The sequence below is a fragment of the Pholcus phalangioides genome, unplaced genomic scaffold, assembly GCF_987345545.1.
Source record: "Pholcus phalangioides strain wild (caught in Gottingen) unplaced genomic scaffold, Ppha-v1.0 ptg000009l_1, whole genome shotgun sequence".
In the NCBI taxonomy this organism is placed as follows: domain Eukaryota; kingdom Metazoa; phylum Arthropoda; class Arachnida; order Araneae; family Pholcidae; genus Pholcus; species Pholcus phalangioides.
In genome coordinates, this window is record NW_028301602.1 from 60,703,770 (window position 1) to 60,727,702 (window position 23,933).

Below are 23,933 nucleotides of genomic sequence, written 5' to 3' on the forward strand. Positions count from 1 at the left end.
AAAAATTTTCAAGATGTCTCACACACACACACAGTTTTTATCAATGAGTTTGCGTTATGCCCTAGTTTCTTTGTTGCATGATCTCGCCACCCTATCCTAAATCTGCGCCTGCCCAAGTACCGTAAATCAGCCATGATTCCATAAGCGAGTTGGATTATAATTTAATAACTTACTTCTTTTCCTACGCCAAAAGCGCGAATAATTATAATTAGCAGTTTGACTGATTTTAGATTTTTAATTCGTTATCACATTGTTTTTGAATTTCCGAAAATTTTCGATTTAAGAGAAAAAAATTATGTCACTTTCGATATTTTGTATGTTAATAAATCACAATTTGTTTTTAAAATTTTTTAAAGTAAATCCGGTGATAATGTTTCTCGGGCATGTAAGGGGTTATTTTTTTTAGATTTGTCCAGTCCTGGTAGAAATGCATCCGGGTTTTCAAAACATGGAAGCGCAGACCAAAATAAATCTGATTGGTCTTTCGCTTAGCAATCGATTTGAACTAGGCCAAGGTTCGTTTCAATTGAAGAACGTAATCATCAAAGTCCAGTCAATGAAAGATAACGTTATGCACGTGGGTTCCATCACGAGATAAGCTCATATATTGAATGGATTTATAAATATTGGGAAGAAAACATTCACCCCTCTGTGTGGTGCCCCTCTATTCAATTCCATTCTTTCAATTCATTAGTTTCTATAATTTAAAAAGCATTATATAATTTATTTCCTTTGTTACTTAAACTACTGGCAATACTGTAGGCTTATCTCAATTTATTGAAATTCGAACGGATATCATATTCATTGGCGTTTTCATGCCCTTATTCAGCGTGTCGATTCACTTCCATCTAATCAGTTATAATAATTACTATACATTTGTGTAGCGGTAGGCGACCCTTGTCGACGTCGAGCATTTGGATGGAATCGACAGTTCAGCACCAGCACCTTTCATTTGGCTGGTTTTCACAACTCAACACTAGCACCTGAACAGTGTACAACTGCTACCCACTACATATATATGTGGATAGTAACTGAAGTGTATCGGGGACTCTAAACGGATACTCGGTGCTATGAAAATTGTCGTGTTTGTCATTTTCTTGTGATGTAATTGGTCTGTGAGCTAAATAAATTTAATTTCTTTTCCCATCCTATAACCTTTCATCCACCACATTACGAAGAGTGGAATAAGAAGAAAATTATAATAAATGGAAATAAAAAAATATAAGTATAATGATAATAAAAAAAATTATTATGCAAATTATTTGGTAAGCTATTTTCGTTCTAATTAAAAACAAAATACAAAAAAAATTGTATTTTTTTTTGAAATAATTAGTCGGTACATGGAAAGTTATCTAAGCCGGGGCTTAATGTACCGTCAGGAGGTAAATGGTCAGTGGAAATATTGCCGCTGAAGTCGCAAACTTCCAGTCCACGAAACAAAAAAAAGAAGATATATAATTAAACTTAACATTTTTCCAAAATTGTTATATTTTCCCATTTGAATGGTTATGTATTCAGATTTTAAAAATGGTCATAAATTCAGAATACTGAAATAAATGGTCATAAATTCAGAATACTGAAATAAATGGTCATAAATTCAGAATACTGAAATAAATGGTCATAAATTCAGAATACTGAAATAAATGGTCATAAATTCAGAATACTGAAATAAATGGTCATAAATTCAGAATACTGAAATAAATGGTCATAAATTCAGAATTAGACTGATAGTAACAACTGTTTGAGTAAGGTTTTGCCTGTGTAAAAAAATGGTTTTTAATTAGAGTCGTTTTTTAATTGGTTAATGTTTTCGTTCGAAGATTACGACCCACGTAGGACAGAATATTATCAAATATGGCCCGTACCCATCGTACATATAGTTGATGGGCCATATGCTGAGTTTGAGTTTCAAGCCCTTTATGTTAAAGATTAAATTTTAATACCTGAAACTGGAGGAGAGGGTCACAAAGCTGAACTAAAAATAGCAATTGATACACAAAAAAATAAATTTACAAAATGAAGTTTACGGTTTTCTTTATTAGTTTATTATAAAAACAAAAAAAAGCTTCAAAACACATAATGAAAATTTAAAAATTCATTACTCGATTCTATATTTAATACAACAAAAATCATGATCCAAAATGAGATATTAATCTCCAATAATAGTAAATATTTGCCATAAGTTTGCGAAACATTGATGAAAATTCGGAACTGTTGAAGTCTCCTTAATCTTTACATAACAAAGCACTTTCAGTGGAAACTTTTAAGTACATTATCAGTCCGCATTTCAAGTCGCAAGATTATGTTTTTGGACGTCAGAAGCGGAGCTTGAGCACCGGATTCGAGTGGCAGAGGAACCTAGGGAAATAAAATCTGTGATTAGAGGCTTATAAGTTTTATGACTGATGTAATTTATGTTATTTTTAGTTTCGTATCGGAATATTTCAAATCAATAAAATTTTATTGCTTTTGTAATGTTTGTTTTGTTTCTTGAATGAACAATTCTTTTGAAATATATTTTACTACTTTTGGAATTAAATCCTCGTTATCATTTTCCAAGTGAAATTCTCGTTACAATTTTTGAAATCGAAGATATCGTTACAATTTTTGAATAAAAATTCTCATTATCATTTTTGAACCAATATCCTCGCTATCATTTTTGAAAATCTACATCTTCGTTATCATTTTTGAATTAAAACCCGTTATAATTTATGAATTGAAAAACCCGTTATAAAATAAGTCGAAATACTTTATATAGTCCCGTTAAATAGTCGAAATCTTGTTTACCATTTTGATATGAAAACCTTCATTATCATTTCTGAATTGAAAACCTTAATTATCATTTCTGAATTGAAAACCTTAATTATCATTTCTGAATTGAAAACCTTAATTATCATTTCTGAATTGAAATACTAATTGTCATTTTCGAATCGAAAATCCAGAAATAATTTTTCAATTGAAAAACCCGTTATAATATTTGAGTTGAAGTCCTCTTTAAAATTTTGAATTGAAAACCCTGCTATCGTTTTTGAATGTAACCCCCGTCAGTGGCCGGCTTTATTTATCGTATTACAAAACCCCAAAATATATTCGGGCATATCACTGGAAGGGTTAACTCTTCATCTACCGTGGATACTTGAAAGCACCAGGTTAGATCATTTTTAATATAATAATTAATTGTTTGAAAACCCGTATTTGTTTTTTTTTGTCTTCCATTAGAACTGAAAACTATTTATCTATATACTTATTATTTTTATTTATTTATTATCATTATATATATTTATACTTTTATTTATATTTATAATCACTTTCCTGTCATTCTATTTTTCATAATCTGGTAGATAAAATGTTCAAATATGGAAAATGTTCTTTCATGATATTTTGGTGCATGCTTTTTCGAAAAAAAACATCAACAAAAAACATCAATATTCCATATTTTGCAGATGGGTTCAAATTACTAATCATACCTGAGACTTTGAGCATCTCTACAGTACTTACCGGAGTTTCTGGACATTTCTTGAACCTGAACTGACTCAACACATAAGCGAGGGCCATTTTGATATCGTATAGAGCGAACCTCATTCCAACGCAGTTTCGAGGCCCCGCGCTAAACGGAATATATGCGTATGGGTCTCGCTTGGCTTTTTCTTCAGGAGAGAACCTGCAATCAATCGACCGATTTAATTTAATCAACACGTATATTATTTTTGTATATTGATTTCAAAATGTTGTTAACGATACACATTTTTTTTCCCCTAATCGACATGGCTTTAGACGTTTTCTCTACACTTCCTCTCAATTGGCTCTTTTCATCCATGACCTCTCGGGAGCCGTCGATAAAAGCTTACAAACTGATGTTATTTTCATAGATTTCTCTAAAGCACATGATAAAGTCCCCCACGACAAATTACTTCTTAAACTTTCCAGATTCGGCTTAAACGTTCAATTGCTTAATTGGGTGGAAGCCTTCCTAAAATACCGTAAACACTATGTCCATTTCAAAGACCACAACTCTCCATAGGCCACCGTAAATTCTGGAATCTCTCAGGGATCAGTAATTTCTCCCCACTTTTATTTTTAATATTTATCAACGACCTCTCTGAAACCCTCAACTGTACCACTAGACATTTTGCTGATGATTGGGTAATCTACCACACCATAAATAGTGAGTCTGACCAAGAACTTCTCCAACAGTATCTCAATTCCATCTCCCAACGGTGCTCCTCATGGCAAATGGCTCTCAACATCTCTAAAACGGTTCCATGAGAATTTCACGTAAACTTTCACCTCTCGAATTTCCATACTCTATTAATAAACTCCTCTATGTCCCAGGTTTCTCAATATAAATACCTAGGTGTCATTATTTCAGCAGGCCTGTGCTGGAATAAACATATCAATTACATCTGGTAAAAATATCTCAATCAACTCTTCTTCCTTCGCCGAAACCTTAAACACTCTACTCGCGATGGTAGACTCCTGTCATCAAATCTATATTTTTCCAGTTCTCACCTATGCCTCTGAAATTTGGGACCCCTACACTGCTAGCAGTATCGGGAAGTTGGAATCAATGCCAAATAAATCCACCCGCTTTATCTACGACAATTGGTCCTCCTTTGTGTCTCTCTCCGAACTAAAACGTAAAGTTAATCTTCTCCTTCTAAGTATTTACCGCTTTTTTTCTCGATTAACCATGCTTTTTAAAATTCCCCATGGACATTTAAATTTCGATACCACCGGTATTATCTCCAAGCCAACATATATCTCTAGCAGACTTCACCATCCATATAAGATAAACACCAATCTCTGCTTCCACCGACTGCTTTAAATTTTGCTTATTTCCGCAAACTATAGCTAAGTGGAACTTGCTCTTCCCTCCACTGCCGATATGATTCACTCACGCCAATTTATATTTTAGAAAAATGTAAGACATTTTTCTGTCACCATTAACCGTATTCTCATGTATAGACCTCGGTCAACATTATTGTATAAATAAATACCTGTTCGGATCGAATTTTTCAGGATCAGGATAGATATCTGGATCATGGTGCAGAGCATAAATGGGTATTGCGATTAGAGTCCCTTTCTGCAGTTTTGTACCGGTTTTTTCAAGTACGTAATCGACTTCGGCTTCTCTTTCCGTCCTTAAATGCATCAATTATTTAAATTAATTCAAAGAATTACATAGAGTTTTAAAATTCACAAACCTTATGTGAAGTGGGCTTACCTGATAGCGACGGGATATATCCGCAAAGTCTCACAAACAACCATATCCAAGTATTTCATATTTTGGACAACATCATAAGTCAACTCGAGCTGAAAAAAGAAAATATTTTTTCATAGCTTAGTCTCATGATTAATTTATTAGCATTAACTTTTTTCTGCTGCCCAAAATCAACAAGTTCAGTTTTGTGGCTCATGGAACTGTTCGTTCTCCGAAAGTAGAAAAACTAGTGACGCAATACGTACATTCAAAACAGAATTTAAGTGGATTCGTGCGACCCATCTCGGAAGCCTTTGCATATCCCTCTTTGGCCGTGGCCCATGGCTCCAGAATCTCAGGCTCGGGAGGGATTTGAACGACCTGTCTTGGAAGTCTCTGCGACCCAAGTTTAGGTCGGTGACCCATGGCTCAAGAATTACTGGCCCTGAGTGGATTTGTACGACCCATCAGTTTTGTGGCTCATGGAACTGTTCGTTCTCCGAAAGTAGAAAAACTAGTGACGCAATACGTACATTCAAAACAGAATTTAAGTGGATTCGTGCGACCCATCTCGGAAGCCTTTGCATATCCCTCTTTGGCCGTGGCCCATGGCTCCAGAATCTCAGGCTCGTGAGGGATTTGAACGACCTGTCTTGGAAGTCTCTGCGACCCAAGTTTAGGTCGGTGGCCCGTGGCTCAAGAAGCACTGGCCCTGAGTGGATTTGTACGACCCATCTTGAATGATCCTGTGGCCCATGGGTTAAAACCTTCGTTCTAATCGGAATTTATTTCATTTTTCCTCAATGTCTACATTAATATTTCTGAATTTGAATAAGGATTATTTTTATCTTAACTTTAGATGTATAGTGATATTGAAATTATTAAATATTTTACCTCATTGTCCTTAAGAGTTTCGTCGATTTCTTGAATGAGTTTCTCTTGGCATTCGGGATTCGTAGCAAGGGCGTAAGACAAGAACGACAGAGTCAAAGACGTCGTACCAAAAGCAACGAAGAAGAGCATCACGCTGTTCGCCATTAACTCCTGATTCGTCAGCCCTTGAAAAAAATTAGATGTACAATGAAACCTCTGACGCGAGACAAACTCTTTTATTGAAATAATTGGCCTCTCGGGTTGTTCACTCTCTGATAGAAATGAACTAATGTGGAGGACCACAGAAAAAATTGGCTTTACAGGGGAAGGTGACTCTTCAGGCAGATTTAAATATGTATAACATATGAACAGTTGAATCATATCAGGTTGGGTTTCTTCTCCATGAAATTTCCATGAAAACAGAATATTATTGCTAATTATAGTAATTAAAAACATAGATATTGAACAAGATTCATTGAAAGACTGGTTATTGTGAAGATGAAGATTACAAGGAAGAAAATTCATATCTGCCCCCACACGGAGTCGAACCCCGATCTCTTGCTTGCCGGACGAGTGCTCTACTATCTAAGCTATAGAAACAGGTAGAATGCTTCAACTACAAAGTTGAAATATTCTCGACCGTATTGACCAACAGTAAACTTCAATCGCAGGTGAAAAGATTGAAGATCTAAACGGATTGGTTAAATTCAGGATTTTAACCAAACCAATCCGCGTCGATCACTAATCGTTTAACCAGCGATTGTAGTTTAAACTGTGTTGGTGAATACGGCCGGTAATCTATTTCCATAGCGTAGATGGTAGAGCACTCGTCCGACAAGTGAGAGACCGGGATTCGAGTCCCCGTGGGGGCAGAGATGAATTCCCTTCTTGTAATCTTCATCTCCACAATAACCAATCAATGAATCTTGTATAAACAAGTGGAGAGGACATTTCTATATACATAGATATTAATTAATGATGGAATTTTACAAGTAGCATAGTATAAAACTTTTTTTTTAACAATATCAACTCTAACTGTTTATGCAATTTCTTTAAGAATTTTTTTTTATTGACATTAAGTAATCGATAGTGAGTCCTATTTTACAATATTATATTGTAAAAAATGTATCATTTCAAATCCGCTGTGGTGGTCGAGTGGTTACAGTGCCGGACTCGTGATGCGAGGATCCGGGTTCGAACCCCACAGTGGTGGTCGGCTGAAGTTGGTTTTCTGTGGTTCCCAACTTCAAGGCGCAAATGCGAGCCGATCTCCCCGTTAAAAAGTCTCGCCACAGCGAGCAACAGTCCTACAACGGTAAATCATTCAACCATAACACTTCACTCATAGTTAGAAAAACTGGGGGCAGATGACAGCACTACACATAACAAGCATTACACAGAAACAAACTATACGTCAGGTTGCACTACACGTACACGCACATTCCCGCATTTACCGATTCGTTGGGGGGTTCCGCGGGGGGGGGGGGGGTGCATGTGTGGTGTAGCAGTAGTAGGTAGGGGCTCGGGGATCCATGATGTTCTTAAGTCAGCCACCTCGTTGGGCAATTTGCCTGTTGTGGCGTTGTATTTGTATAAATGACAGAGAGATTCATACAATACCTATACCTAAAAAATGCCTATACATTCAGTATAACTGAATAAATGAACAATAGGACACTGACACTGTTCTTATCCAGTTGCCGAAATCTCTTGAAGCCCAGTTCATTTAGTAGTACAACTTGACCCCTACATGTGTTACAGCCAAAACCGAAATCGTCTATGTCTGAAGTTCTGTGTAATTACGGGCATTGGCCGAAAGTGACTGGAGATCCCTATAACACCGATACCAATCTTCCTAAGATATTGATATTCTGATTCCTTTGATCATTAGAGTTGGCATAGCTGACCATGATTATAAATGGCTATAATAATCACACAAAACAATACCCCAGTTTGCCGATGACCCCTAATCATGTTTTTTCTTTCGTCAGGCATCTCCAGCCACTTCACGAACTTCCTGGATGAAGCCCGAATTCAGAACAATGACGGGCTCTGGCCGTAACACATGCACTCATAAACATTCCTCTGTGGAATTTCTAACGAATTGGTACACGCCGGAATGTGTGAATAAAGATGCCAGAGCCGCACTGAGGCTCTGGCGTATTTATTTTGTCAGAGTTACGCATTTCAAGTTCCGGTGGTACTGTCATCTGCCGTTCACTTTTTCAAGTGAAAATATGAAATGCCTGAATTTTCACGTTATGTAAGTATCCTATTAAAGGTCTGCCTCCGGAAAGACTTTTTCAGATGGGAGACAAGTGAGCCGACAGATCTTCAACACGATACTTACATAACATAAAAATTCGAGCATCCGTCATTTTCACTTGAAAATATAAAAGACAGGTGGCAGCACCAGTACAACAAGAAACAAGTATAACTCTGATAACATAAATACGTTAGGGCCACATACACTCGGAACACACATGTACTAATTCGTTACCAGCGTGTACTAATTTGTTAGAAATTCCACAGAATGTTTACGCGGTACATGTACAGTTAAGTAGTAGTAGTAGTTGATTCATTTAGCACTACTAAAACCTTTTAATCAACCCCAACTAGCCTTTTTTGTGAGTCATACAGAATTCATTATTAATCGAATAACATTTATAAAACTCTCATTCCTGGACTCTCACTTTTGTTGTTGATCACGGTTTCATCTTCTTTGCTTTTCACGGGCGATTTTGACTCATCCAGATCTTCTGAATCAGCTGAAGCGTCCATCATCATCTGGATGAAGTCGTAGTGCTTCTGAAAAGTAAAAAAAAATATGCCAAATTTTTATTTAGAACGCAATATTACAGTCCTCATACCGTTGAGAGCCGATCTCCCATTCGGAAAAGTCTCTCTACGGAGGTGAGAAGTAGGTGAGTCCGCAACAAAATACTTATGTAACACGAAAGTTCAGCAATTTGTCAATGTAACTTCAAAATGTGGAAGGTAGATGGCTAGATGGCAGCACCAGTATAACACGAAACAAGCATAACTCTTACGAAAGAATGGTCTTCGTTTCCCCTCTCCCTCCCCTGCCCCCTTCGCTTACCAGTCTGTTTTATTTTCTCACATGGTGGCTCACTTCCACGCGGTTGATTTTTTAACTTTTTCTAAATTTCACAGCGCGATTTATCGATGGGAGACACGATACTTGGCATCTTTAATATACAGGTAAGTAACCTTAAGTTTTCACGCTGGAAATTATTCATTTAACAACGCAGTCTTAAATAAACGGAAGCTATATCTTTATATTTCGAATTCAAAGGTTTGCCGGAAGTTGACACTCTATAAAACGGGGTGTTTTTTTTTTACAATATTTTTTTCATTATTTTGCTGCATGCATTAAAAAAAAATAGAAGGTGCAGGGTTTGTCCACATACAGTATTTTCGTAAGTATAACATGTAACTGTATATTATTTATTTCAATATTTTTTTCTACAGCCAGATATATTTTCATTGTATCATTATAATAAATGTATTCATTATAAAAAATATATAATTTTTGTTCCTTCAAATTACTATATAAAGCTGAATATGGTTATGGTTACGGTTATGGTTTTTTTTTAACATTTCGATATAACGACCTTCCAATATAACGTCCGTTTTCCGTGGTACGAAGGGTGTCATTATAACCAGTATCTACTGTACAACAAACTTTTCTCTTCTTACCACTATTTAACACAACAAGCGAACTGTAAAGTATGCTCGTACATGTAATTTCCTAATTACCTCTGGTTTTTTCTTGCGTTCTTCCATTATTGTGGTGATAACGGTGGAGAAAAAGTTTTTTGATGTAGGTTCAACTATTGGTAGATCGAAAACCTTGGCTAATTTCGGTAGGAAGACTTCAAAACAAAACAAAAACAAAAAAAACTATTTATATAAAATAATTCATTTAATTTAAAACAACCACCGTATACAGTATATATATCACAATATTTTCAATTCCATCTCATCCACATATTACTGATGAAAGAAAATGATGGGTGAAGCGTTACTTACCGAATAATAGGAATCTCCAATTAAAAGAGTCCGAGCCAAATAGTTTTCTAGCGTTAACTACAAAGTCATTCTGAGGGTCATTATGTGAATCAATCTTCATAGCAAAAGCTACATTTGCAATCAAATCCATCGCAAAGGCTTCGTAATATCTATAACGTTTATATATATATATATATTTTAATAACAACTTTTCAACATTTACCAAATTCACCAACGACGCTTAAGTAATATGCATTATCACCGGTAAAAGCGATAAATTCATCAAACTTACCGAGACAATCAGCGATTATGCATAGTAATCGGCTATTCTGTATTGTAACTGATTTATCCCTTTTACAGTAACATATTCAGCATTGTATTTTCAATTACAAAACATAGAAAAATGCATTTCTATAGTAATTGAATTTTTTGTGGTATTTGAAATTGTCTTCATCTCATTTTTACATACCTTGATGATAAATACTTCCCCCTGATTCAATTTCGAAAATTATAACAATAGGCTATAAAAAGGTTTTTAACAACTGGCTGATGCGAAGATATATTTTTTTAAAGAGGGAAAAAATTCAACTTTCTGTCTTTCCAAAAATATGTTTTCGCATCAGCCAGCTGTTAAAAAGCTCTGTATGGATAGCGGAGAGTGACGTCATCCTCGGACTTAGGCTATAATACCACAGATATAATAAAATTATATATGACGAAAGACGTCACTCTCTTTTGTTAACACGGCAGATACGGAAAACTGGCTGAGATGTTTCAGGAAGGGAAAATTCATCTCTGCCCTCACGAGGTAGTGAGGGCAGAGATGAATTTTTCTTTGCTGAAACATCAGTATCTTCTCACTCAGCCAGATTTCCGTATCTGATCAGTCGTAAAATTATATAGTCTGAAACTTTTATATCACACTGCTACTGTAAATTAAATAATAGAGAGTTGAATTTGATCCATGATTTATAAATAATTAACCAGAGAAGAATATCTGATTCACTGAAAATTACAAATAGTTTGGTTAATTGCTTGAAATTATATAAAATCAGCACTAAAATTTGTTCCTACTTTCCATGTTAGTACTTGTTTCAAGGATTCATTAACATAAAAATTCGGAAAATAATTCGCAAACTTTTTAACGTCGATGCTGTTTTCTCCTTTTCTCACTGAAGATGAAAAGTTTCTCAGAAGCGTCTTCGTTGATTCGGTGACGTGAGGAGCAGTCTAAACGGAAAAAATATATATTAAAGAATAAATAAAAATATACTATGAATTCAATAAATAATGAATCGAGAGATGGTAATATGATGATGTTATTCAGTACTAGCCGCTGTGCAGTCGTGTGAGCATTACCCTGGGCTCTCGTCGTGAAGATCCAGGTTCGAACTCAAATGGCAGCTCAGAAATGGTCGGCCAAATTTGGTTTTCTGCGGATTTTTAACTTCGAAGTGCAAATGTGAGTCGGTCCCCCATTTGAAAAAGTCTCTGCGCAGAGAGCAGGCAGACCTTCAACATGATATTTGCATGACATGAAAATTCAAGCATTTGCCATCTTTACTTCAAAATATGGAAGTCAGGTGACAGCACCAGTGCTTAGCTGTTCGTGGGTTTTTAAATGTTTCTTCTACCGCTACGAAATGACGTTGACGAACTTAAGACACACATATCTGCAGCCTTTCAAACCCCCACACCAGTCATGCTGAAAAGCGTGAGGGATGAGTTATCGTACAGCCTCGATATCCTTCGTGTCACTAAAGGGGCTCACATTGAACATTTATAACTTCGTTGACTTTAAACTTTCAACTGTTATTTTTGATTTCCGATGAACAAGTTTGTACTTTGTTTAGTTTTCTTTCAGTAGCCCTGCAAAGTCGGGATATTCATTCATGTACACATGGTATATTTCTTTTATTACCCATACATAAATTACCCAATGTAATTTTCAGATAATATGCAGTTTTTTGACGTCATCAAATGTATTCAGTAAAATATATTTCCAAGATTTATTTACCTTTTTGATTTTTCCGGTGGTGAAAACAGGACTGATAATAGTTCGAACCCTTTTCCATCGTTCGTTTCGAAGCATGAATAGCATTTTCCCCAAAAATTCGTGAGGCGGTATTATATCAGAAATATTCTGTATTAAAATAAATAAATAAATAACTAAAGATTGTATGAAATTCCGCATATAAAGTTAATTATTCTTTTTTTAACTGCCTGTATTCCAAAAATGCACATTTTGTACAACAACAACAACAAAAAATAATTAAAGTATTTCCCAGATTTTTTTAATATTTCTGCAAATTTACCTCCTAGATTTCTGAACTTGCTCGGTAGCTGCACAAAAACAGCAAATGCTTTGCCACAAAATGGAATAAAAACGGTTAGAACAACGTTTTTCGACAAATTAAAATCCAAATGATAAGATGAAACCTGGTCGTTACGATTATTTCGGAACACTAGGGGTTCCGTTCTCAAAAGATAAAAAATAAGATGGTCTCGGATGGAAAGAACCAAAAGACCCGCTATCACGAAGGACGCCCACTAAAGGATGATCGTAAGGATCAGGTTTTCTCTCATCGTTTGGATTTTAATTTGTCGGAAAAACATTGTTCTGATTGTTTCCATTTTTAGCTTAATAGCTACAAATTTTTTTTCCCAACAAAAATTTGCTGAAAATAAATAGATGTTCTCTATACTTGCGATATACAGAACATGCACTCACCTGAGTGTTACGGAAGGTAGTGAAATCTTTTACTAATATGGTTTTTATCAGATCCGGGTCACTGATCATTAGAGTTGGTTTCCCAAAATCAAAACTCCTAAAATACATAAAAAAACAAAAAAATTCTTTTTTATCAGTAAATTGCAAGATACATTCTATCTAAAAAATCGAAAAACCACGTGTGTAAAATAAGACTTACCCATAAATTTTTCCATACTTTTTGAGTCGCGAAGTATATACTTTATGAAATTCCTAGGCAGAAAAATTTAGGAAATTTTAAGCGACTTTTAAGTAATATATTGTCACGACTAGTAAAAATCAGTGAATGAAGTCTAGTTTCATCATTGGGAACAGTTGTGACAAACAGAAAGTACCGAATTAATTCCTTTAGAAAAAGTTATTAATTTTTTTACTCACTTTGTCGAAAGCAGTCATAGATGAATCCCAACGTGATGTTCGATCTGAGCATGGTACGTTCAGCTTCTCCCAATACTTGTTCGGTGATTTGAAATACCTGTTTAGAAAAAAAACCACACGATTATATCTGGGAAAGCCACTTGCTAGATATTATGCCGATTCGAACATCGGAAAGATGGCCTCTCTCCTGCAATCCGTGCTAGCGCGCTAACAAATTCACCATGGCGAGACAACTTTCTTTTATAACACCCACAGCAGCACGCTGCACTAAGTCATCATAGATTAATTAGGCAGTAATTCTTTATATAGAGTCTTCCTCAGCTTAATCAGTTTATTTATTTATTTATTTTTTACACACACACACTTCGCATTACCAGAAGTATATCAGTTAGAAGTGTAACAGCCAGAACCAGAAGTATAACAGCCTGGATCTGTCGCTCTTAACACATCATCGTTTTTAATGGTCCTGCAGAAAGCATTCCTCAGCCAGGGCCGGCGCCAGGCATGAGGTAACGATGTGGCCACCTACAGTGGCATGATTACAGGGGCGGCATTTTTAATGACAGATTTATTATGACGCTTTCACTCTTCCGAATTTTTTAAACATTGAAATAGTTTTGAAGGGAAAGCGCGAGTGGATAAATAAGTGCAAGTAAATGCAATACTTTTCAGTGTTGAAACACTCTTTGATATTCAATGCTTAATTCATCTCAACGCAACTTCTTTTCTGCACTTCCAAAAAGGGCCCCCTATCTCTAGAGTAGGTGGTTTGTGAAAAAAATTAGGTTCCTTTTCTTTTTTGTTAAGGATCTTTCCACTCTTTATCAACATTTTTCCAAATGTCGAACCCCCTCAGCAAAAGTTGATTGTGTTGGATTCCTTGTTCATCTTCCGACAATGCCCCGTTCAGCAACACCATACTAGAAGTCTCTCTAAGGTGGTGCTGTTTCGGCTCCGCAATGTTTTGATTGCCTATTTATGTGTATCTATCTCTGTTCAGGAGTAAGTTTCCTGCGTAAAATTATCACGGAACCCTTGATGGTTATAAGGCTGTTAATCGGAATCCTTGATGATAATGAGGCTATTCGACAGAACTCATACAAATTTTTGAATATTTCATCCCAAAAAAAGTGTGCCCTACTGTTGTCCCAACAGCATTATACATCCAGGGTAAAATGGAAGAGGGGCCTAGGCAGCACCTCTTAATTCACACGTTTATTGTCATGAATTATTGTGCCAGATCTTTACGTGGAAGCTCCAATTCAACTGAGGTCCCTGCATCACCCCCACAATGGAAGTGGGCTTGCCTAGGGACCCCGAGATGAGTCTCATCAGATGTGATTCTGTTTTTCACACTGCAAATTCCTATTAGAGGGACCCGTGAAGAGTCTGACATGGGACTACCCACCAAAGATCTCAGAGTACGGGTCCTACTGCGGGAAGTGGAGAGTATCCTTCCCGTGTCCGCTTGAACTTATGGTCGGGACTCACGAGGTTGGAGCCCTGTAAGCTGAAAAGCGCCAGTTGAAAAGCACCCGTACAAGAACTCTGGCAAAAGGGTTGAACTAAAAAAAATCATGATGCAGGTTGTTCACCTGAGTTGTCCGTGATTATATATCTCATGAGTCTTTTAAAAGGCACGAACTAAGCAAGTTATCAATTGCGACGCTCCGTGCTTATATTCCTGGAATTCATCTTTTCATTATTTTGCAGTGTGTCAATCCTTGGATTCTTTATGTGCCCTTCTACATCCGCATGTCCGCTACACCCTGGTGAAAACCGCTAGTGAATCGAACGACTACTTCGGAAGATACGACCATCGCGGTGAACACCTTCCTCTTCGCAATGTTACAGCATAGCGACTTCTTCGGGGCCTTCATCTAGTACCTTCTCGCTGCTTTTTGAGTTTGATTCTTATTATTTTTCTTTTATTAGTCGCTCTTAATTATCACTTGCTTGAAATATCATGGAAATATATCGATTTTGTGTGATTTTTGAATATTTTTCCGTTTTTGGAACGATTCGCCATATCTAGCAAAGATAAGAGATGTCTTTATATTGATGGACCTTGTATATTCGGTAATACCGAGCTGAAATTATTAAATTTATTCCCTGATCAGCTTTACAATGCCTTTCAATAATTCTATTGCCAGATTTATATATAAATGATTATTTGAGCCTATTTTTCATTTTCAGCAAATTATCTAGAATAAGCTTCGATTTTACAACGAGACTAACGGATTTGAGATTCTATCACAGCTACATCTTTCCTTTTTATAGATTTGAATTAGCTTATATATTTCTGAAAACTTTGATATATTTTATATTCAATTCGACCAATTAGTTATCAAAATATCCCCGATTTTACGATTTTTTATAATACGGTGTACATTAACATTAAGGATGAGCTGTATACAATGGCTTGAGTACAAGATCAATCTACTCTACTTTACGCTACTTTATTCCTTTCAATAAACTATTTTTCATATTTCTATATATATATAGGCGTCAATCTCTGTCTCCTAACTCTGACATCTTACATATATTTCTTCTTGAGCTTAGAACTCTAAATCCTGCGAATCAGTTTTTTCCCCTATGTTTCTGTGTCCAATTAATTTTCTGATTCGTTGTGATTAGCTCATTGTATTTATCTATTGTACCAATCATGTCTATCACGTCCAAAACGATCGACATACCGCAAGTGGACAGAGAAATCTTAGAAGATCTGTTCAAAGACATCTCTCCAGTTGCCGGATCCTCTCCTGCACAAGAGTCGCAGCCTCCTAAGCAGCATACTCAACAGGATCCAGCACCTCGTTACGCTACGACTCATGTGGACCCCCCAGATGACGACGACACCAGTTACTGCATGCCAAAACATTACCTCATCCCGAAACAATAGCCAAAACCTCGGGAAAGACAGCTGTACGGAGCATCCATCCTTCATATATATCGACCGCCCAAAAAGAAGCCATTGTCACTCTTCTAAGAAGCAGAAAAGTAAAGAAACCGCATACAGCCAACCTCCTGACACACAACGCTCATCATATGCTTCGCCATCTACGCATGACACGAACCAGCATGCAAAAAATTCTCCTTATACTACAGCTATGACATCAATTCAAGATACACCGAAGTCTTCCAAGGCGAAAGGCCTTCTGGCCCAGATCTTCATGAAATATCCTCAGACGCACTCGCCAAAACATACTAAAGATGCTCACACCCATTCGACAGTTACCGCCTCATCACCAATACTCTCCGCCTCGTCGATGCCTCATGGTCTCTCTGTACCTAAATCCAAGACCAAGCGCCTCCACAAGCATAAATTCAAGGAACATACTGTCAACACGACGCAAGAAAAGGCTAAAACCAATAAAGCTAAGAAGAAAACCATCAAACAGACTATAGATCGTCCAACAGCTGATTCTGCAACGGACTATTCATTACCGACCTACTATGAAGATAGTTTAAATGAATGTCCGGGCCTAAAATATGCCATTGATTGCTCCAACGAATCGTCTGCAGTCACCAACGTAGTCGCTCCTCTCACCCAGCTAGCTACACCGACACCACAGGTTTATATCAACAAAAGAAGTTCCCTCTCTGGAAAAAGAATTACAAGATCGGCTTCAAAACTTCTACAGAAATGCTCTCAACATGTTCCAGCTTTATCGCCCGTCACTAATTTGCCAACCTTGTCTCCTACGAAAGCCCTCCCTTCCTCCCTACTTAGCCCTGAAATCTATTCCTCGGATAATGACAATAGTGAACAGATCTTCACCTTCCATAGTTTCGAACGCAACCGAAAATACTTGAACATCATGCACATGGCTACAGACATAAAAGAAATTCTTAACTCTTTTACTGGTGTTAGAGGAACCCCATCGTTCGAATACAACATACCTCTTAAACCCAGGAAAAGAGCCAACAAACTTCTAGACATAATCCTTAATTGGATTGAAGGACTCGGAGAACGGACAGATTCACATACGCAAACCAGCGGCATAGAACAATATGTGGGTAAACCTCAACGGGAAAATCGCACACGATCGACATCTTCTTCTTCTGCTGAACCGTCATCTATCCTTCCCGCTACTACTACTGCCAATAATTCTACATCTTCAGCGGCTTTGTCTCTCAGCTCTTCTACAACATCTTTTGCTACGCAAACAACAGACTCACTTATAGAAGAGACAAAGCCGCTACTTCAAGATTGTCCTTCATCCCATAAATCAACGGAGGAAGGCCATGGTTTTTCCGCGCTTGACAGCCCTCCGGCCGACATGTCTGCCTACGAAACAGTTGATGAGGTGATGCTGCACTCTGACTCCGACTTCTTCACAGTCACCAGGCGAAAAGCCAAAAAGAAGAAGGAAATATCTTCCCGCAGAAATATTTTCCCAGAAAATATCTTCACGGAAATATCTTCCTCGCTTGACAGTCCTCCGTCCGACATGTCTGCCTACGAAACAGTTGATGAGGCGACGCTGGACTCTGACTCCGACTTCATCACAGTTACCAAGCGAAAAGCCAAAAAGAAGAAGGAAATATCTTCCCGCAGAGTTCGATTCGTTCTATCTCCTATACATGCCCTTCCTACGGGTCCAAAGCAAGCTCTTGATCATCCCAACCGCAATCTCCAATCTTCATCTCGACATACACATCGACATACTCTACAGGAGGACCCGGACGGGAGGAACACCACCAGTGGAGCCCTGCCCCATCGATGGGACCCTGGAAGTACGAAGAGAATCACTTGGAGCCCACGGGTTGGAACGAGGATTCTTGAGCGCACAGCCAACGAGAAAGTACCCAACATCAACGAAAGACTCAGGATAATGGCTGGCATCTCCGATGTCACACAACACGGAAGAACATACGCCGCGGTCATATCCAACGGGGAGAAGATAAATACAATACTGGTATACCCAAAGTACCCGGAAGATCTTGGTCTTTTGGCACCCGTCATCACTCGGCACCTGAGGAGCAAGGGAATAGGTGAATCACAGGCCGGGATCCGGTCGATACAGAAGGGAATTGCAGTGGACTTCAGAAGCATAAAAAACGCACAATCGTTCAAGGTGGAATTGTCCACAGACAGAAACCTCCGCGAAGTCATGACGGCACGGCCTCCCAGGACCAAGAGGACTGCAATTCTTCTGAGAGACATTCCAGCCGCTACACGCAAGGAAAATATAGTGACGGCTCTCAAAAAAGCGCTAGACTTGGCAGGAAAGGACATTGTGATCAAGTCGCAGCTCAAAGCGAGAATTGCGGGGGGAGTGCATCAAATTGTGGAAGTGACAAAGAACAGGACACTAGAGGCAGCGCTGAAAAAAGGGGTGGTCTCTACTAATAAGTGGCACTCGAAAATTCGGAGCTTCATCCCGTCGCCACGCTGTTTGAGGTGCCAAGCCATGGGCCACCGGGCCACGCAATTCAAAAGCTCGGCGAGATGCGCCGATAGGCACGGAGCGAAGGACTGCCCAGGCGGAAGAGAATTACAATTGTCCAGATCAATCACGACAGTGGAAGATGTCAGGGACAGTACTGGAACCTACCCATCGATCAGAACTGTCACGTTCAGAAGAAAGGTGAGGCCCCAGTGAGGAGCACCTGACAAGAATTAGGCGCCCAAGACACCCTAAAGTTAGTACAAAGATATGGAAACGGATGGCAGCACAACGGTGCCTACAGCAGATAGGTGTCAGGAAACCTCACGTCCAGTTGACATCCAGACACCAGTAGCCCAGCCTCAAGGACTCAAGTTTCTGCAATTCAATGCAGATAGGGCCAGACGAACCACATTCCTACTAGAGCAACAAGTAGCGGCTAATCAAGTAGATGTCCTCCTCATCCAGGAGCCGTGGACGGCGAGGGGTGCACTACAAGGCATGCCGCAGGCGTGGAGAAAGTGGAAATCCCAGAACAACAAAGCAGCCGTAATTCTCTGCAATAAGAATATAGAAGCGGCCACGCTGAAGCTGGGTCAGCACACAGCAGCGATCAAAGCAAGGGTCAATGGCAAGGAGGTAGTCATTATGAGCGGCTACTCCTCACCGACAGCCGAAATCCAGGAAACCCTTGCCGAGATCAGAGAGGTAGTTCTCAGCCAGTGGGGAGAACCAACGATAATCGGTACCGATTTGAACGGCCACCACTCAGACTGGAATTACAGGGAGGATGACGAGAGAGGTAGGTCGATCCGTAATCTGACGATGGAGCTCCAACTCCAAGTGGCCAGCAGGGGCAATGTAGTACCGACCTACGAGCACAATGAGAAGAGGGGGTGGCCGGACCAGACGTTCTGGAAGGACACCGGAGAACTGGAAAGATGGCATGTCGGAGATGAAGTCACCCATGGTTCTCACAAATACATCCACTTCCAGTGGCGTACGGAAGGTCTTGTACCCCCAAAACCTAGGTATAGCTCGTCCATCAGGAGACTGGAAAAATTTGTCAAGAGGGTGGCGGCCCAGATCCCTAAGCTCCTGCGAAGGATCATGAGAGCGGACAACGGAGAAACTCTCGGCGAAGCCGCTGAAAAGGTCCTAGACTGCCTCAGAGAAATGGCGGACAAGACTCTGGCAAGGAAAGAACCACCAACCAAGAAAGTTGCACCTTGGTGGACGCAGCAACTCGAAACAGAGAGGAAGCACCTGCGAGCCAGACACAGGCGATGGAAGAGGGCGAAAGAAGAAGAACTCAAGACAACCAGGTGCATCGAATTCAAGAAACACCAGGCACAGTACACAAAGATGCTCAGGAAAGCGAAGACTGAAGGATGGCGTCAGTACTGTGAAAAGGCCACGGATGCTTTCGGCAACGTCTACAGAGTGACGGCCAAGAGAAGAGAAAACACGGCCCAGATCATCATGAGAGAAGAAGACCAGACGATGGAAGAGGCCATAGCCAGGCAACTCAAAACCCTGTACCCGACTGACGAGGCGGAGCTGGGAAGAGAAGCAGACGAGGAGGAAGAAAGGGGCCAGAACCACCAAAAGCCCTCCATTGGTCCGATGGAACCGAACATCACCCAGAAGGAAGTACAGCGGTCGCTGAGCAGGACAGGTAACAAGAAGGCTCCGGGCCCGGACGGGCTTACCGTGCCCATATTGAAGGCGATTAATGGCAAGCACCCGGAGCTCCTGACCGCGCTTTACAACAAGTGTCTGGAGCTGCGGAGATTTCCCAAGGTTTTCAAGAGGGGAAAGGTTATTCTGATCCTAAAGCAAGGAAAGCCAGTGGACGACATAAAGTCGTATCGTCCAATCACCCTGCTCCCACACGCCGGAAAGATTCTGGAAAGGATCCTAGTCCAGAGGGTGATGTACCATTTGGAGAGACACCAATACTTGCACCAGAATCAATATGGTTTTAGAATGGGAAGATCGGCGGACGAAGCACTCTGTGACGTTGTCGACAGCATCAAGGAAGCCAGGACACAAGGAAAGCACGTGGCGCTGGTGTCCATCGACATCAAGGGCGCATTCGATGCACTTCGGTACACCAACTTGAGAAAGATCTTTGCCCAGATTCCCGCACCACAAGATCTAACACAGACTTTGATGCATCTCCTGAAAGACAGGAAAGTGGGCATGGAGCTGGGAGGTGAGCTCGTGGAACATGACCAAACGAGAGGTAGTCCGCAGGGCTCGTGCTCGGGCCCCCTTATGTGGAACGTCACGGTGGACGGACTACTTAAACAGTCCTGGGAAGAGGGAGTACGAGTCCAGGCCTTTGCGGACGACATACTCATAGTCATGGTCACAGAGAAATGGAAAGAGATGGAAGGAAAGGCCACCAGGACTCTGGATCAGATGGCCAATTGGCTACACAACAACGATCTGGAGCCGGCAATCGAAAAAAGTTCTTACCTGTGGTACAGTTCAAGAATCAAGAGACCCAAGATAAGGATGAAGGGAACCAGGATCCCATGGAAGAAGACGATGAAATATCTTGGGGTCACTCTGGACAAAGACCTGGACTGGATATCACACGTAAAAACCCAGGGAGCCAAGGCGAACGCTAACCTTCAAACATTGGCGAGCATGGCAGGCCCAAGATGGGGACTAACGCAGAAGCTCAGAAGGATATTGTACGACCAGGTGGCTATCAAGATAATAACATACGGAGCTGCTGCGTGGTACCAGGACCCATCAGAGAAGCTCAAGAGGCAGCTGGACAGCCTGCAGGGAGGTTTCCTGCACCTTCTCACAAGAGCCTACCACAAGACGTCAAAAGCAGCCATGCAGGCCATCGCAGGAGTTCCCCCACTGAGTCTTCAGATACTCAGACGGAGTATGTCGCCAAAGCAGCCATGGTGACAAGACTCAAGAGGAACATTAGTCTGGGGGAGGCCCAATACCAGTGGAGTGAGCTAGAGCAGAGAAGGATAGGCTGGGATGTGCACCCCGCCACCGACATCCGGGAGAGCCAGATCATCACCCTGGAAGAAACGGGCCCTATCTCATACGAAGGAACCACCATATTCACAGACGGTTCTAAAACCCAGGATGGAACGGGTGCTGCCTTTGTGAGATACGAGGATGACGTAGTAACCCAGAAGTGGAAGCAGAGGATATTGACAGGGTGCACGATTTTCCAGGCGGAGCTCTTCGCTCTAAGAGAAGCGGTAAGCAGCTTGGAAAACACAACGACCCAGTCCAAAGTATACACAGACAGCCGATCCAGCCTGGAAGCCATAAGAGACCCCCTCACGAGACACGAGGACGCCAGGACCGTCCGCAGGGCTCTATTAAAAAATCCAAACATCCAATTGAACTGGGTTCGTGGCCATGTCGGAGAAAAAGGGAACGAGGAGGCGGACCGATTGGCCAAGGCAGCAACCTTGAGCCGTACGATCCTCCTGGAAAAGAAGATTCCAGCAGCGACTGCAAAAAGGATAATAAAGATTCACATCCTTGGAGAGTGGCAGAAATTCTGGGACCACCCCGCCACACATGGGAAGTTAATCCATAGGGTCCTGCCCAAAATACAGTGGAGAGAGAGATCTTGGAGCAGAGAGAAGACGATATTCTTCTCGGGCCACGGGCCGTTCCCCACCCACTTCCTCCGCTTCGGGATCTCAAACAATGACAAGTGCCTGTGTGGAGGAGTCGGAAGCCCATTGCATTACGCAACAGAGTGCGAAAAGACCTCAGATTTCCACCTGGTTAAGCCGCTCCCTCAGTTGGAGCATGAATGGTTCAAAAGGATGGAGAGAGATGGAAAAGCAATGGAAACCATCAAGGACCTGGTTAAATTCCTAGAGGCCAACCAGGAACATCTCCACACCAAGAGGGATGAGACCATCCAGACTCCACATGAAACGCAACAACTGAGGAGGAGCGAAAGACTGAGAGCAAGGGCAGAAGCCGAAGACAGCGTCGATAGGGTACTCTCCCAGGAAATAGAAGAATTAGAAGACGAAGAATACGACACAGAGGGAGAGCAATCGGAGAGAGAAGAAGCGGTCGAAATATGGGAAGACTCTGACTCTGACTTCAAATAGGATGATCCAGTGAAAGAGTAATCAAGAAACAAAGTCCCAATGATCAGTGTTTAAACTGTGAAGCACCCAACCAAAAGCTGAGGAGCTTTTGAATAATCGAACAACCCCCTCCCCTCATGCTGAAGGACCTGGCACCTGGTTGGACCAATGTGACACGAAGGACTCACACTAGCCAACAAGCCAACGAGGGAAGACATGGGTCCAGGACCTGGCGCTTGGCCACAGAGAGGAACAGGGGGCTCGGGCTCAATAAAGCTGGAAGGGACATCAGAACAGCTCATCGGAATAAATTGTATAATAGAAATATTTAAATCTGTATATACTTTTTTTTTTTTTTTTTTAAATAATGTGTTTTTATATTCAATGTCATGTATTTTATATTTTATATGCATAATAAAGCACCCGACATCGCCCAGCCCCTCATCCGGGCAATGGCTAAAATTGACAATGGTCGATAGAGCCTGGGCGGTGCACGGAATGAAATGAAATGAAATGAAATGATTATATATCTCCTGAGTATGAAATCAAGCGTCTAGAGCCCTTCCGCCATCTATCAAATAAAACTGTTACAATTCTTTGACGGAAATTAGAGACTGGATTTTGATTAATATGTCGAATGGAAAAAGCAATATGATATGATATATTAGTTGATACTTTATAAGCAACAATGTTAGTTAAATTATCGAGTTGGCCTCGAAATTTTGACAGTTTTTATTTGTGCGTGGTAAAACAACGTTAGTCAAACTCGCAATACATAGTTACCTTTCGTTCGAAAATTTTTTTATACATTACAATCACAGAAAATCTTGACATATTTTCTCAGAGCGTACAGAGCAAAGCGGCTCGAGTCTTTAGACTCCCAAAAGTTTCTCGTATATATACAGTCGAATCCCGTTATAACGAACGCCAAGAGAATGGAGGAATCATTTCGTTTTAAAGGAATTCCAGGTTACCTTAGCATTGTTGCTATATAAACTTATTTGGGGATTAAAAAGGGTTCCTTTAAGCGAGATTTTTGTCAATAGTATTTGTTAAAACAGATGTATTACAAGTTTTACTTATATTATTTTACCGTTCAAAAATAACAACTGTCAAAGTCTCGAGATAGACTCAATAATTTAATAAACATTATTGTTTATAAAGTATCAATTAATATCACCTTGTAT

At 40.0% G+C, this 23,933-nt stretch overlaps 1 protein-coding gene across 1 annotated transcript in view; it reads right to left on the reverse strand.

The window, feature by feature from the left end:
- Positions 1-2,027: 2,027 nt before the first annotated feature.
- Positions 2,028-23,933, reverse strand: part of LOC149083425 (uncharacterized) — a 44,095-nt gene continuing 22,189 nt past the window's right edge. Inside the window, exons 15-27 of the mRNA XM_089236831.1 lie at positions 13,254-13,350; positions 13,036-13,088; positions 12,837-12,933; positions 12,123-12,248; positions 11,244-11,335; positions 10,127-10,275; positions 9,854-9,969; positions 8,767-8,881; positions 6,095-6,258; positions 5,225-5,313; positions 4,998-5,141; positions 3,499-3,661; positions 2,028-2,358 (exon numbers count right to left, since the gene is read on the reverse strand). Coding sequence (XP_089092957.1) covers positions 2,251-2,358; positions 3,499-3,661; positions 4,998-5,141; positions 5,225-5,313; positions 6,095-6,258; positions 8,767-8,881; positions 9,854-9,969; positions 10,127-10,275; positions 11,244-11,335; positions 12,123-12,248; positions 12,837-12,933; positions 13,036-13,088; positions 13,254-13,350 — 1,513 coding nt within the window. The 3' untranslated portion in view covers positions 2,028-2,250. The remainder of the gene's footprint in view (positions 2,359-3,498; positions 3,662-4,997; positions 5,142-5,224; positions 5,314-6,094; positions 6,259-8,766; positions 8,882-9,853; positions 9,970-10,126; positions 10,276-11,243; positions 11,336-12,122; positions 12,249-12,836; positions 12,934-13,035; positions 13,089-13,253; positions 13,351-23,933) is intronic.